At 53.5% G+C, this 13,417-nt stretch overlaps 1 protein-coding gene across 1 annotated transcript in view; it reads right to left on the reverse strand.

The window, feature by feature from the left end:
- The window catches only part of LOC128123949 (uncharacterized), a 37,355-nt gene extending 29,829 nt beyond the window's left edge, over positions 1–7,526 (reverse strand). Inside the window, exons 1-3 of the mRNA XM_052760218.1 lie at positions 7,461–7,526; positions 4,497–4,611; positions 3,732–4,153 (exon numbers count right to left, since the gene is read on the reverse strand). Of these exons, the coding sequence (XP_052616178.1) occupies positions 3,732–4,153; positions 4,497–4,611; positions 7,461–7,526 (603 nt within the window). The remainder of the gene's footprint in view (positions 1–3,731; positions 4,154–4,496; positions 4,612–7,460) is intronic.
- Between the last annotated feature and the right edge of the window lie 5,891 nt (positions 7,527–13,417).

Below are 13,417 nucleotides of genomic sequence, written 5' to 3' on the forward strand. Positions count from 1 at the left end.
CAGTGGCCGTGCAGGAGTCCCAGAGACTCCCGTCCTAAGGTATTCCCAGGGACCACTACAGACTTAGGTGGGGTACTCATTCAGACCTGCTTTAGTGGGGCTGGAAATCCCTGGACACTCTCCATCAGCCAATCCCTGCAGGGTGGGTTCAAAGAATAGGCCCAAAGTGGAAGGGGTTTCGGGATTTTTCTAAACACATCTAAAGCATTCTCCCTTAAAATGACACGTCTGGATTTTTGCCAAGTACCAGATTTTGTCATGCACCTCTTTACACCGCTGCTTGTTTCGGACTTGTCCCATTTTCATCTTGACCCGAAACCCAAGGTGGGCTGTATTCCCACTATCACCCCTGTCAGCCTGTGACCAAGCCAGCTAGCAGCACCTCTCTCCAAATTCCACCCCACAGACACATCCTTCTCTCCAGAAAAGGGCCACAAGCCAGACCAAGATGAGCATCAGAGAAACAGAGAGAGAGAGAGAGCGCGCGCGGCCGACCTACCGACCTACCAACCTCAAGGTTCTCGAAGGAACCTCGAATTTGGGCCTGTGCGGTTAATTCTAAAGGATTTTCATAATTAGGAGGTGCCCCTTTCTTCTCCTCCTACAGCTTCTGGAATCGACACCCTTTCCCATCTAGCTGTGTGTCTGTCAGTGTGGGCGGCCTCCTGAGCTCTAGTCCTTCTGGGCCACCCTGAGCTGGGCTGGGTGGAACCGCAGAGGCAGAGGGAGGTGTGCAAGCACGATTCACCTGAGAGTGGGATTGGGGGAAGAGAGAGGGGGAGTCGGGAGCAGGAGAAAGAGGAGAGAGAGGGAGAGAGAAGAAGGAGCCTTCTCAGAGTGCGATTCAAAGCAGGGTACTGTACAAAATGGCTCCTCAGCCAGGCTCACGGTAACAGCACTGGAGCCCTGGCCTGCAAGCCTAGGGCTGGTGAGCGCTCTGAGAGAAAGATTAAAAAGCTTGATTTTGCATTCAGTTCAGGTGCAGCGGGTCAATGCCACCAAAGCCACATTTCTGCTGTTTTGTTTTGTTTTTAGGAAATCAAGCCCCTTGCCAGAACAGGTGAGGCCAGCCAGGCAGAAGATCCCACACCACGCTGGAATAAGACCTGTCCTGGAATGGAGACTCCTTCATTCCCACCCTCCAGTGCCCAGGTGCATGAAGATCATTATAGGCTCATTCTAGGTGCATTCTCAGGAAGGAGACCACAGAAAGAGTGGGCCTTGAGCCATCAGCTGCCTGCCATTTGGGGGCTGTTCTGATGGGGCAGGGCAATGGGTAGTCAGTCTCCTTGGGCTGTCCACCAGTAGCCACACCCATGTACAGCATGGGAAGCCTCCAGGTCAGCACCCAGCAAGGACACATTGTTTGGAGCACAGACTAGTCAAGGAAGACCCCCCTGACCTTAGCCCTGATTGTCTCCTCATCTGCACTCTGGATTGAGGCATCTGAGTTCGATGCCTCCCACATCAATCCCTGGCCTCTAGCCTACTGTCCCAGCACAGTCCCTACGTCCCCAGAAGAGCAGGCATTGGATATACGGGGGCTCAGCCAGAAAACTGTTGGCTGCTGATGGGCCCTGGCCATGGTGCTGAGGGCTGCCCACCTGGCATTTTCCCCCCCTCGCAATTCCACTTGCCCAGAATTTCCTCATTCAGCTGTGGTTTGAAACCGGAGCCCTAGGGGTGCCTACAGCCACTTAGAGAAGCAAACATCGGGGGAAGCCCAGCCCCCAGACATCTCACCAAAGGTAGGAGACTCCATCTTTCATATTCAGAGCTCCACAGAGGGACAAAAGTCCTTAACTGATTCCCATATCTGAACCTGCCGAAACTACACATCTGCTCTAGAGCCCATCACTCAGGAAACCTACACCACACTTTCTCCTCGGGTTGCCCCCAAGGCTGGTGTGTTACTTGTGGGAGCCCTCTGTATGCAGGGGCTCCCGCACCTGCTGGCAAACACCCGCTACAGGAACTCCACTTGCCTCTGGCCCGTGTTTCTGTTTCCTATGGGTAGTTATGGTAGTTATTCAGCTCAAAAAAGGACACAGGCAGGCACCTTTCACTCAGGCCACAATGAGTTAAGGGGTCCGGAGAAGGATGGGGACAATTCACAGCCTCACTCACACCCTTGTCCTGTGACCAGACTTGCCCAGATTCTGAGGCCGGGAGCCTGAGGCTGATAGAGCAGATGCAGCCACTTGGCCTGCTATTCAGTGTGGAATGAGCACTCCTTTTGATCCCCTCTGGGCTGTAATTAGGACACAGAATCTCCAGCCACAACCCGGGCCAATTCCAGGTGCCTTTCCCTATGACTGCCTCTCTTTCTCTCATTCCTTCCTCAGGCCCAAGCTCTGATGAGGCCGATCTTTCCTATTGTCTGGAGGCTGGAAGGGCTGTTCACTGGGAGATCCAGCTTTGGGCTCCCTCAGATGGAGCCAGGTCCTTGTACCCAGAGGGTACAGAGGCCTCCACACCTATCCTCAAATACACACGGCCAGTTGGGCTGTAGCTCCCTCTCTGGCTCCCAACCCAGCCTATTTCCTCAGCAGCTGAGGTGTAGGCAGGTAGGGTGTGGACTCTTCTAAATAGGGACCTCAAAACACCCCTCTCAAAAAGCCAAACCTTTTTCCTTGGGACCTCTAGCAGCCAGTATTGCTGCTGGAGATTCCTGAGATGCACCCCAGCTCGGTGTCCACTTAGCCTGCCTCTCGCCTCGCCTCCCTTAACTGAAAGCCAGACCCTCAAACTCCATTTCCCTCACCCCGCCGCAGCCAAGGCTAAAGAATCCATCAGCTCCCGAATATGAAGATTCAAAGAGGGTCTCCCCTTCAAGCTCAGCACCCTACCCTCACCACCCCCTCCCCCCCGCCACAATGGCTCGGAGCTTGTGTTCTTTTGGATGTTTTTACTGCTCCAGAGAGCTGGCCTGGACCTCCCTTGCTGGAGTCGGTACCTCCTTGCTGTGCTGGGGCCAACTATACCACCCCATCACCCAAGCTTCTCCCATAAAAGCCCCTCGACAGTCTCAGCCTCCATGCTTCCCTCATTCTTCACAGCTCAAAGGAGACCAGGCTGGAGGAGGCTTCAGAGACACCCACAGACAGATCCAAAGGCCTGTCCGAAAGCATAGAGTGGGGTGCTGAACAGAAGGGCTTCCCCAACTTCCCATTTCAGAAGGGGAAAAGGACGTCATAAATCTTGTTTAGAGTGGGTGCTGTGTGTTGCATTTTCTCAAAAAAAATTTTTTTTCTGGGAAGCCACTTTGTAGGTTATTTGTGTGTGTTGGTGGGGGCTGAGGGATAGGAAGGAAGAGGGGAGTCACGCGTAGGAGTTAGGGAGGGGGACCCCCTGCAACCTCTTTCAGAAACATTCTCTTCCTCTCAAACCTTTCTACCTTCCCACAACTTCCCTCGGACCCTTCACCCTGTCCCTTTCTGAACACCGTGGGCGTGTCTCACTGTCCCAAGACCCTTGACCTTGGTCTTGACGATTTGCGGGAGATGTCTGAGCTCTGACCCACAATCAGAGCGCAACCCCCATCCCTCCAGTAGTCAAGGAAAGCCCCGAGCCCGGTGAGATACCCAAGAGGGACCCACAGGGATACCCCAGGCCCCTTACCCAGTCCAGCCGTCGCCCTGGCCGCTGTTCTAGTGGAGACTACCGCCCTGGCTCCCTAGCCCCTCTTTCTTGGCCTGGCCGAGACGCAAAAGGCAGTGGAACTTACGGACCCGGGAGGGGGCCGGGACCCCACGAGGCGACGGCGGGGGTGGGGCGGTTGCGGTGACGGTGGTTCGGTCGCCCAGGATCAGGCGAGTCCCCAGGCTCCGGCCCAGCTCCGGCCGCCTTCCAGGAGCCGCTGCCCGCACGGTGGCGTGGCCGAGAGCTGCTAGAGGCAGGCGCGGCGGCGGTGGCGCGGGGGCTCCTGGCGGCGCGCCGCTTCTCCGGGCTCTGAGCGGCTCAGCGCCGCCTTCTCGGGCGGGCACGGCCCGCAGTGACGTCAGCGCGGCTCCCCCCGCCCCCCCTGGCTTCACCCGGACCAGTGCGGAACGGAGAGGCGGAGGCAGGAGGCGAGGGGCGCCCTGCCCTGAGACCCGGCCCTGCCAGCCCGCGCCCCAGCTTGCGTCCGAGCAACCCTCCCCGCACCGCCGGGCTCACCCAGAGCCACCAACCACCTGGGAAGTGGTGACAAACCCAGGCCAGGAAATCTCGCTGGCAGCTCCAAGCTGCCGGATCCAGGATGCACGGGGAAGAATGGAGAGCCCAGGGCTTGAGGGGCATCTGCGTTCTGGGCTCAAAGTGGGGGCTTTTGATCTTTTCGCACACACAAGTCATGGCTGAGGGGACCCAGGAGGGATTGGCCGGTCCTGGGGTCCCTGTGTGGGCTCGGAAGGGACCTTTTAGCTCTCAGGAACGTGTCTCGTTGACAGCCTGGGTTGTGTGCTAAGCTGGATCGTGCTCCTCCGAGACCCAGTGCCTCCCCCACCCCGCCTCACCCGTAGGCGGTGCACCTGCAAACTCGTTGGGCCGCAGACCGCCCCCGAGCCGCTGTCCAAATGCTGAATCCGGCCTCCCCGGGGCGGGCTCCCGAGCCCGGCTGCACCGCGCTAGCTAGGCATTGTCCGCAGGGCGGGCACAGGGTTTCTGGGACTCAGAGACAGAGCCCCTGGAAATTCTAGCGCTCTGAGATGATGTTGGGAAGCTACAAGGGAGGGGGCGAGAGGTCAAGAGGAGGCGGGAACAGAGAGGGCAGGCAGACCCGAGTGCCTGACCTGCGGAACCACCTCTTCCTCTTGCGCCCCGGTGGCTCGCTCAGGGTCCCTTCTGCCAGTGTGTGCTTCTCTCGCCACCCCAGCAGGGGAGGTCCCTCCAGCCGAACTTGTCAGCGGGTCTCATCATTCATCACGAGCCAGACAGACAGGCCAAGTTCATGAGCAACGCAGTTAACCCCTTGCAAACTGATCGCCTCCCAAAGGAGGGAGCCGTTTGAATAGGGAGTGCTGTCTGGGATTCCTGGGACACCACTTCCCGGAAGCTGTGCGGGCCACAGCTCCTTTCTTCTTCCTGGTCTCCGAATTTTTTTCCCCCTCTGTTATTTTCTTACTTTTTTTTTTTTTTGGTCTCCACGATCTTTCTAGATTCTTCCTCTTATAAATTAATTGACGATACATATAGCTAGCTGGTTTTCTAGACGTCTTTCCTTCCCAGGTTGTGGTGGTGTTCATTGTGGAAAATTTAGTTCAGAAAAATACGAGATAAAATATCAAAAGGCCTCAATCTACACTTACTTGAAGGCCTGAGGGAAAGTAATGAGATTTTTCTTATGAGAAGAATCTAGATTGTCCATTGTGAAGAGCAGGGGAAAGAGGAGAAAGGAATGGGGGGGGAGGAAAGCAGATGAGGAGGAGACAGGATGAATGTGGAATCAGACTTTCGGAACTGGATGGGGACAGGACACCAGAAAGAAGCTTCCAGAAGAGGACCGAAGAGGGAGACATGTTCAGAGACCTGCTAGAGCAGCCTCAGAGACCCCAGGAGATCAGGATCTAGACACCAGGACCTAGAGAGAGGGGTGGGGGGGGGGTTGTTCTTGGGAAACCTTGAAGGGCCCAAACATTTCCCCTCACACTGCATCCACGGGCTTCTGCTGTACTCTCTAGAGATGAAGATGCTCTTCCTCTGGCCCCTCTGATCAGACTAACCTGAAGGCTTGATCTAGAGTGTGGGGGGGGGGGGGGGTTGGTCCTCGCCTGGGGTATAAAGGCTGCCCCTTGTTTTGGAACCCCAGCACTCCCCTAACTTTCTCAGGCTCTCCGTGCAGTCTGGCAGCCTGGGCCAGTCTCCCCCTTCCCCCACTTCCTATTGAATTCCTAGCGTCTGGTAGCTGGCGTCAACTAGGGCGACCTACCAACTTTTCCCCTGGGCATTTTCTCACCCCCTTCACCCCCCAGCGCTTTCCTTTCTTCTCCCAGCGCTCCTTTTGAAAGGAGGCACCCAGGCCCAGAACGTGTTCTGCAGTTTAACTACTTCCAAATTCTTTGTTCGGGTCACCCCGGGACTCCATTGTCCGCTATTGAGAGCGCGGGCAGGCCGGCGGGTGCGCCTCAGCCTGCGCAGGCCTTGAATCCATTAGGCCTCGGCGGCGGCGACAGCGGCGGCGGCGGCGGCGCTGGCCCCCGCGTCAATGCTCGGCTCCTACGCTCCCGCCCTCGGCTGCCGTTTCTGGAGGAAGGCAAGTCACCGGAGAAAAGGGCAGGGTCGCTGTGAGGTTCCGCGGGTCTCACCCAAGAACAGTGGTGACAACTCTGCCTCCAGCGGATCTGGGCCGCTCACCTCCACCTGCACGCCCTTTGGCTGGCCGCTGGGTGCTCGGCTAGGGGTTGGTTTTTTGAGGGAACTGGACGGGGAGGGTCAACCTGCACAGACCATCTGTCTCCACGTCTCCAGTCTTCCGTGTGCGCGTTCTCACGGCTGGTAGTCCCTTCTTGGCTTTCCTCAGGTCCCCACAGTGAGACACCCTCCAGTGCTTCAAAGCGGCTCCTAAACCAGAGGGGTGGGGGAAGGGCCCATCTTCAGTAGGAATCACCCCCTGGGAGCATCGCTGTGCCCTGTGCCCACGCATGCCTCCCTAGCATGACCACTTCCTAGGTTCACTGAGAAGTGGCTAGGCGTAGTCCTTAGCTATTGCCTTTCCAGATCCTTGACTATGGCTGAGGGAGACCATTCTCCTCCCACAGGGACAAGGGCTACAGAGAGGTGTGAATCTTGCAGGGAGATCAACTCGGAGGTGGGTATCCTGGGAAGAACTCCGAGGCCCCGTGTCCCAGAAACACCCTAGACAGGCCAGGATCCTGACACTGTCTCTAAGTGACAGTGTGTTGGCCTTGAACCCGTGAAACAACAGCAAGTTCGGAATGTCAGCGGCCCAGGAAGGCCCAGGAAAGGCTGGCCACTGCTTTTCCCAGAGCAAGGTCACTTGAAGCATGCCCCTCTTGCTCTGGGGTTATCAGGTCATCAAGTCCTGGGCCAACCCGGATGCACAGGGCTTCTAGAAGTCGATCAGGCCTCTCTGGTCTGCCTGTTCTGGCCATTCCTAGGATTAGCCCAGCTTCCCAGGAACACAGACTTATAGAGTGTATCCACGGAGGGGCCAATGAGAGGGCAAAGATGGGGGACTGTGAACCAAGAAAGGGTACAGGTGGAGCTCAGGACGCAGAAAGAGAGCGCCGGACGGTACACCGCTCCTGATAGGCCTGGGAAGCAGGAAGAGAGAGGTCACAGGACCTCTCGAATCCTGACCAGGCCAGACCCTCGTGGCTACCACTTTGCAGTTCAAATGATCCCTCCCACTCCTCTGGGCTCCAGCACTGAAGTTGGCGAGACCAGCAGTCTCTGGCCATACTAAATGAAAGCTTTTGCAGACACAGATGTTCTTAAGGGGCTCCCACCCTCCCACCCACAGTTCCTTTCTTGCGTTCCGCGGTGCTGACCCAGCGGCTCTGGCGTGCTGACGCGGCTCCGCGCATTGTCCAACAGCGCCCTCTGCTGGACTTTTCTGTTCGCATGCAAGCGCGCGCAGAGCCTAGCTTGGCGGCGGGAAAGACTTCCCTATGTGAGAGAAGTGGGCGGTGCCACGCCCGCATCTGGACGGTTAGCTACACCAAGGCCTCTGCTGTACGGACATCTCTTCCCCCTCCTGGGTCCTCTTTACCTTTCAAACTCTACCGTGGGTCAAGGGCAGCATTTGCATTGCTGGGGACACCAGGAGGGTTGAATGGGAGCCTGGGGACTTCAGACCCTTCCCAGCTTTGCCTCTCCATTTCTGGGGTCTCCTCTCAGCCAGGGTCCTTCTCTACAGATCTCAGAAAATGAAAAAGCGAAAGCGATTTCTCTTTGGGTGGGGTCGGGGCATCTGATGCCTGGAAGTGTAGAGGATGCTTGGATTTGGAGGCTTACTTTGCCCGGGTCTCACAGCTGCAGTCTGGAACATCTCTGAAGACGCAGACATGATGTTCCCAGCGGCCACAGTGTGGGCGGGTTCTTGACATTCATTCACTCACTCAACAAATATGTGCTGAGTTCTGAGCCCACACTGCTAGAGGCATAGCTCAGAAAAGGTAATTAGCTTTCCAAAGGCCATAATCGAGGTCTCTGGAACCGAAGAGAACATGTGGCCCTGCTTGAAACTGAAGATGTTTATGCCTGAGATGAAAATGAATTCTACTTACGCAAGAGATGTGCGTGTGTGTACAAAGCAAAAACAACACAGTGATTCTTGGAAGCAGACAGACAGAACAAAACCAGGGTAATCCGGGGCAAAGGTAACTCAGGCCGGTAGAAAGAGTGGCATGATTTGTGCCGAATTCCAAAGCAACCTTCCTGCAAACGCCATTGACTACGTAATCCTTGTGATGCTGAACTTCACATGGCTTCAAACTTCTGAAAAGTAAATAGGAAAAAGAAAACTTATGCTTTGCTAAAAAAAGAAGATTCTAAGTCAAAGCCCATCTGTGACCCAGAGGTGTCCATTAGGACCTTCCTGTCCACTAGACCTTCTGTGGCCCTGTTTACAGCTCCTGGGTCCACTGCTTTCCCTGAAAACCAACTGTGTGCAGACTGATCTCTAGCCCAGCCCGGGTCTGCTGGAGTAAGGCTGAGGGCTTGCAGGGGAACTCAGTGGCCTGAGAGAGTCAGTGAGGAGAGAACAAATTGGAGAAGAAGGAAGAAGATGGGTGAGGGGAGCCATCAGAGGAAACACCCTGCGGTTCAAGAAAGAAGGAAGGAAGGAAGGAAGGAAGAGAGAGAGAGAGAGAGAGAGAGAGAGAGAGAGAGAGGGTAACTGAGCTATCCCTGCCTCTCTCTTGCAGCAGACTCTGGTCCCTGTTTTGGCCCACTTTAGCAGGATCCTGTCCAGTTACTGCCAGTTCTCTGACTCAAAGGCACTCCTGCCAAGCCCAGCCAGCCTTCTTGTGTGCCTTTCCCGGCAGGCAGCGCCCAAGTCACACTGCAGTGCAGTCAAGGGCACACGTTCTAGATGCCAGTCTTCTGAAGCTGGCGGATTGGCTCAAGCCTGCAACCACCTCCCTCAGGAGAGTTTGAGGCGATACAGTGAGTTCCAAGCAAACCAGGGCTCCAGAATGAAAACGGGTTAAAAAAAAAAAAAAAAAAAAAAAAAAAAGGCCAGATACTTGTCAAAACCACCATCCTTCAAGAGTTTCCATGGCGGCAAGAGCAGGCGCGCCACCGTGTGGCAACTGTGACAATTTACAGCGTGCTTAGATGCCAGCTCAAGTGATAGGCTTGTTGATTAACAGGGTGCAGGATTTGCGGCATTCCAATTTGTTCACGGCACAAAATCTACTTGGGGTTAATGACTGGGTGAGTATGTTGTGCCAGACATGAACGTAACTGACCCCTACTCCAGCTGTTAGGATGCAGTGAACACTAGAGTTACTCCACCCTGGCAAACCCCAACCCCAGACGTTCGAAGTCTGACCCCGTGTGAGAATCCAGAGTAACTGTTTATTTCTTTTCTTTCATTGAGTTAGTGTCTCACTAGGTGGCCCAAGGGCCGGGGCCTTGAGCTGAGTTCACCATCATCGTGGATCTTCCTCCTGAGGGGTGGGTTTACAGGTGTGTACTAGTACACCTGGCTGGAAGATAGGTGTGTGTGTGTGTGTGTGTGTGTGTGTGTGTGTGTGTGTGTGTGTGTTTTGCAGGGACTGAAGCTGAGACTTGAGCATGCTAGGCAAGTGCTGTGTCAACAAGCTCCATAGTCTAACTTGTTCAAGTATATGTTTTTTTCTTTGTAACCCAGGCTCTCCTGTATTATGTAGACCAAGCTGGCCTTAAATTCACTATCCTCCTGCTTCAGCCTCTGGAATACTATTTGGTTTGTATTTTGAAGGCAGGGTCATACTCCATAGTCCAGGCTGACACGGTACTGACTAGGTACCTCAGGTTGTCCTTGAACTCACTACATACGTACCTCAGGCTGGCCTCAAATTTGTGAGTGATCCTTCCACCTTCTCCTTTCAAATGCAGAGTATAGGCATGAGCCACAATGCCCAGCTTTTTTAGCAGTCTTGGTACCTGTATTAAGCTCTCTGGAACTCACTATATGGTCCAGACTACCTTGAATTCATGATCCTGCCTCTACTCCCAAATTCTGGAATTATAAGCATATACTCACATGCCTGGCTCTCGTACTGACTCTTAAAAATACTTTGTGTGTGTGTGTGTGTGTGTGTGTGTGTGTGTGTGTGTGTGCGCACGCGCGCGCGCAGGTGCACATGACCACAGAGGTCAGAAGTCAGTCCCAGGTTTCATTCATCAGGAGCCTCCCCCTTTGAATTTTGAGACAATGTAGCTCATTGGGACCTAGGGCTCACTGATAAGGTTAGGCTGGCTGGTCACCAAGCCCCAAGGACTGAGCAGCTCTGCATTCCCATTACGGGGATTACAAGTGAGCCTTTAATCCCAGTGGGAGGCAGAGGCAGGTGGATCTCAAAGTTCGAGGCCAGCCTGGTCTACAGAGCCTGTTCTAGAACAGCCAGGGCTGTTATACAGAGAAACCCTGTGCCAGAGAACAGAAAACAAAAAATAAGTGAGCCATCATGCCTGGCTTTCAACATGGGTGCTGCGGATCAAACTCAGGTCCTCGTGTTCACGGTGAACATTTACCAATGGAGCCATCGCCTCGGTCCCATGTCCCCAGTGTTTGACACAGAATGCAATGAAAAGCTATACCTTGCAGACATAAGAAGCTGTGGAAAGGGTTGGAGAGATGGATCAATGGTTGGGAGCACTGACTGCTCTTCCAGAGGACCCAGGTTCAATTCCCGGCACCCACAGGGCAGCTCACACCTGTCTGTAACTCCGGTTCCGGGGGACCCGACACCCACGGCAAAACACCAATGCACACAAAATAAAAATAATTGAAAAAAAGAAGCCGTGGAAAGACCAGTATATTTCTGCCTATTTTCCTTACTACCATGGCAATTTTTTTTTTAAGATTTATTTTGATTTTTAGCCAGTCTTCTTTAGTTTTGGTTTTTCAAGACAGGGGTTCTCTGTGTAACAACCCTGTCTGTCCTGGAACTTGCTTTGCAGACCAGGTTGACCTCAGACTTACAGAGATTCACCTGCCTCTGGGATAAAAGGTGTACACCACCATGCCCAGCTTTTATTTTGGTTTTTAATTATGTCTGTGTTCATGTGCGGATATATACACAGGAGTACAGGTTCCCTTAGAAGTCAGAGGTGTTGGATCCCTGGAGTTACAGGCTGAGCCGGTTGGATTTATGTCAACTTGACAAATACTGCTCTTGCAGAGGGCCCAAGTTCAATCCCAGTATTCTAGCTCTGAATCTGATAGGTTAATCAGTATTATTTCCCAGGGAGGAAGTGAGGCAGGAGCTATCTCCTGACTGTCTTCAACAAGACACTTCAGGGTACCATCCTGTGATTTTTGGGTGTTGAGATGCAGTTTCATAGTTGAAAATGTTTCCTTTCTGATTTCCAAGTCACAGGTAAACTTTTGTTTCTTTTTAAAATGTATTTTAAACAAGGTCTCAAGTGGCGCAGGCTGGCCTCAAACTCACTATGAGGTGAGGATGACCCTGAACTTCCGATCCTCTTGCCTCTCCCAAATGATGGGATTGCACATGGGTGCGTGCCATCACACTCAACTCAGAGCTGTGTTCTTGAGCCCAGCAGACCTTTAGTTGGGCTGCCTCGTCGTTTCCTGCCTCCCAGATAGAGAGGAAAGCAGTGGACATGTCCCCCAGCAGGCCAGTACTACAGGGTCTGGGAATCCATCCTGCAGGCCAGGCCTTGTACAAAGGACACCCCAGGTCCTTCCCTCAGTGGGAAATTGTCAGCTTCCCCAGTTGGATGATATCAGACTCCTTTCTGCTTAAAGCATCAGCATGGTTTCTGGATCCTGTGCAGGTCCCGATTGGTACTGCCTTTGTTCCTCTCTATTCACTTCTGGAGCATTTCTTGAGTGTCTGGCACAGGTCAGGCAGTGTTCTGGGGGCCCATGCTGGGACAGTGCCAGAGAGACATCTCCTGTCCTCCAGAGGCCACAGCCTCATGTTGGGCTCTCAGACTAGAGTGTCAGGCCACACCAAAGTGTGTTTTCACGTTGGGCACCATCGAGGACACTGTTGACTCTCAACCCAGACTTCTTTCTAGATGTATCCATCTGCCTCCCAGCAGTCTGGAGCATTATCAGTTGCAGAAGTACCCTGGCGTCAGGTTGATGCTCTACTCCCAACTGGCCAGCAGTTGGAAGTCTTGAACATACCTTGTGCTGGAGAAGGCTTCACTCCCCTACTGGGCAGCCTGCTCTGCTCTGAGATTCACTCTCTGGGGCCCTCTGGGTTAGCCAGAGCCTGGAGCTTTGTTGGAAACCCTTCCTTGCCAAGCTCTAGGCTTTCAATGTCCTGCTTCCTCCACCGACTTCTTGGTCTTCAATAGAGAGCTCCAGTTCCTTACGTAGCAAGGGACACTGGGTAAGTGCATGTGGAATCAGTGAGTAGGACCACAGCTTACCTTCATCCCACATCAGCATCCCACCTTTCAGGAAAGATGGTGGCAAGATGCCCCAGCCAAGTGCCACAGACTGGGCAGCCGAAGCAAAAGCAATTCATTTACCCACAGTGCTCAAGGCACCAATGGCAGGGCTAGCATCTTCTAAGACTTCTCATCTTGCCTCGTAGGAAGAGTATCTTCCCTCTGTGTCTTACGTGGTCTTCCCTTGGTGTGTGGCTACGTCCTAACCTCCAGTTCCGCTGGGGAAACTGATCACATTAGGTAATGATCTAATTCAATTTAGTGAGCTCTTTAAAGATTTAATTTATTTTATGTGTATAGGTGTTTTGCCTACATTTATGTATGGGCTGGGACAGCGGTAATAGAAACATCTCCTGTCCCCAAGAGGCCACAACCTCATGTTGGGTTCTCAGACAGAGGTGGTTAAGCCACACTGCTGGTTCATTTATTTTTTTATTTATGTGAATGTGTATGTGCCAGCAGGAGTTTATATGTACCATGTGCATGCCTGGCACCCACAGAGGGCAAAGGGTGGCTGATCCTCTAAAACACGTATTACAGGTAGTTGTCAGCTGCCGTGTGGGTTCAGGGGACTCAACTTGAGTCCTATAAGCAGCAAGTGCTCTTAACTGCCAAACTATCTGTCCAGCTCTTTAAAAATGTTTTTGTTTTGTGGATATTTTTTCTGCATGTATGTCTATTTATCATGTGCGTGCCTGCTGGCAGAGACCAGAAGAGGGTATAGGAACCCCTAGACTGGAGTTACAAAGTCATAAGCTGTCGTGTGGGTGCTGGGACTTGAACATGGGTCCTCTTGAAGAGCAGTAAGTGCTCTTAACCACTAAGCTATCTCTCCAGC

Source organism: Peromyscus californicus, unplaced genomic scaffold (genome assembly GCF_007827085.1).
Source record: "Peromyscus californicus insignis strain IS unplaced genomic scaffold, ASM782708v3 Scaffold_4__1_contigs__length_199733344, whole genome shotgun sequence".
Classification (NCBI taxonomy): Eukaryota; Metazoa; Chordata; class Mammalia; order Rodentia; family Cricetidae; genus Peromyscus; species Peromyscus californicus.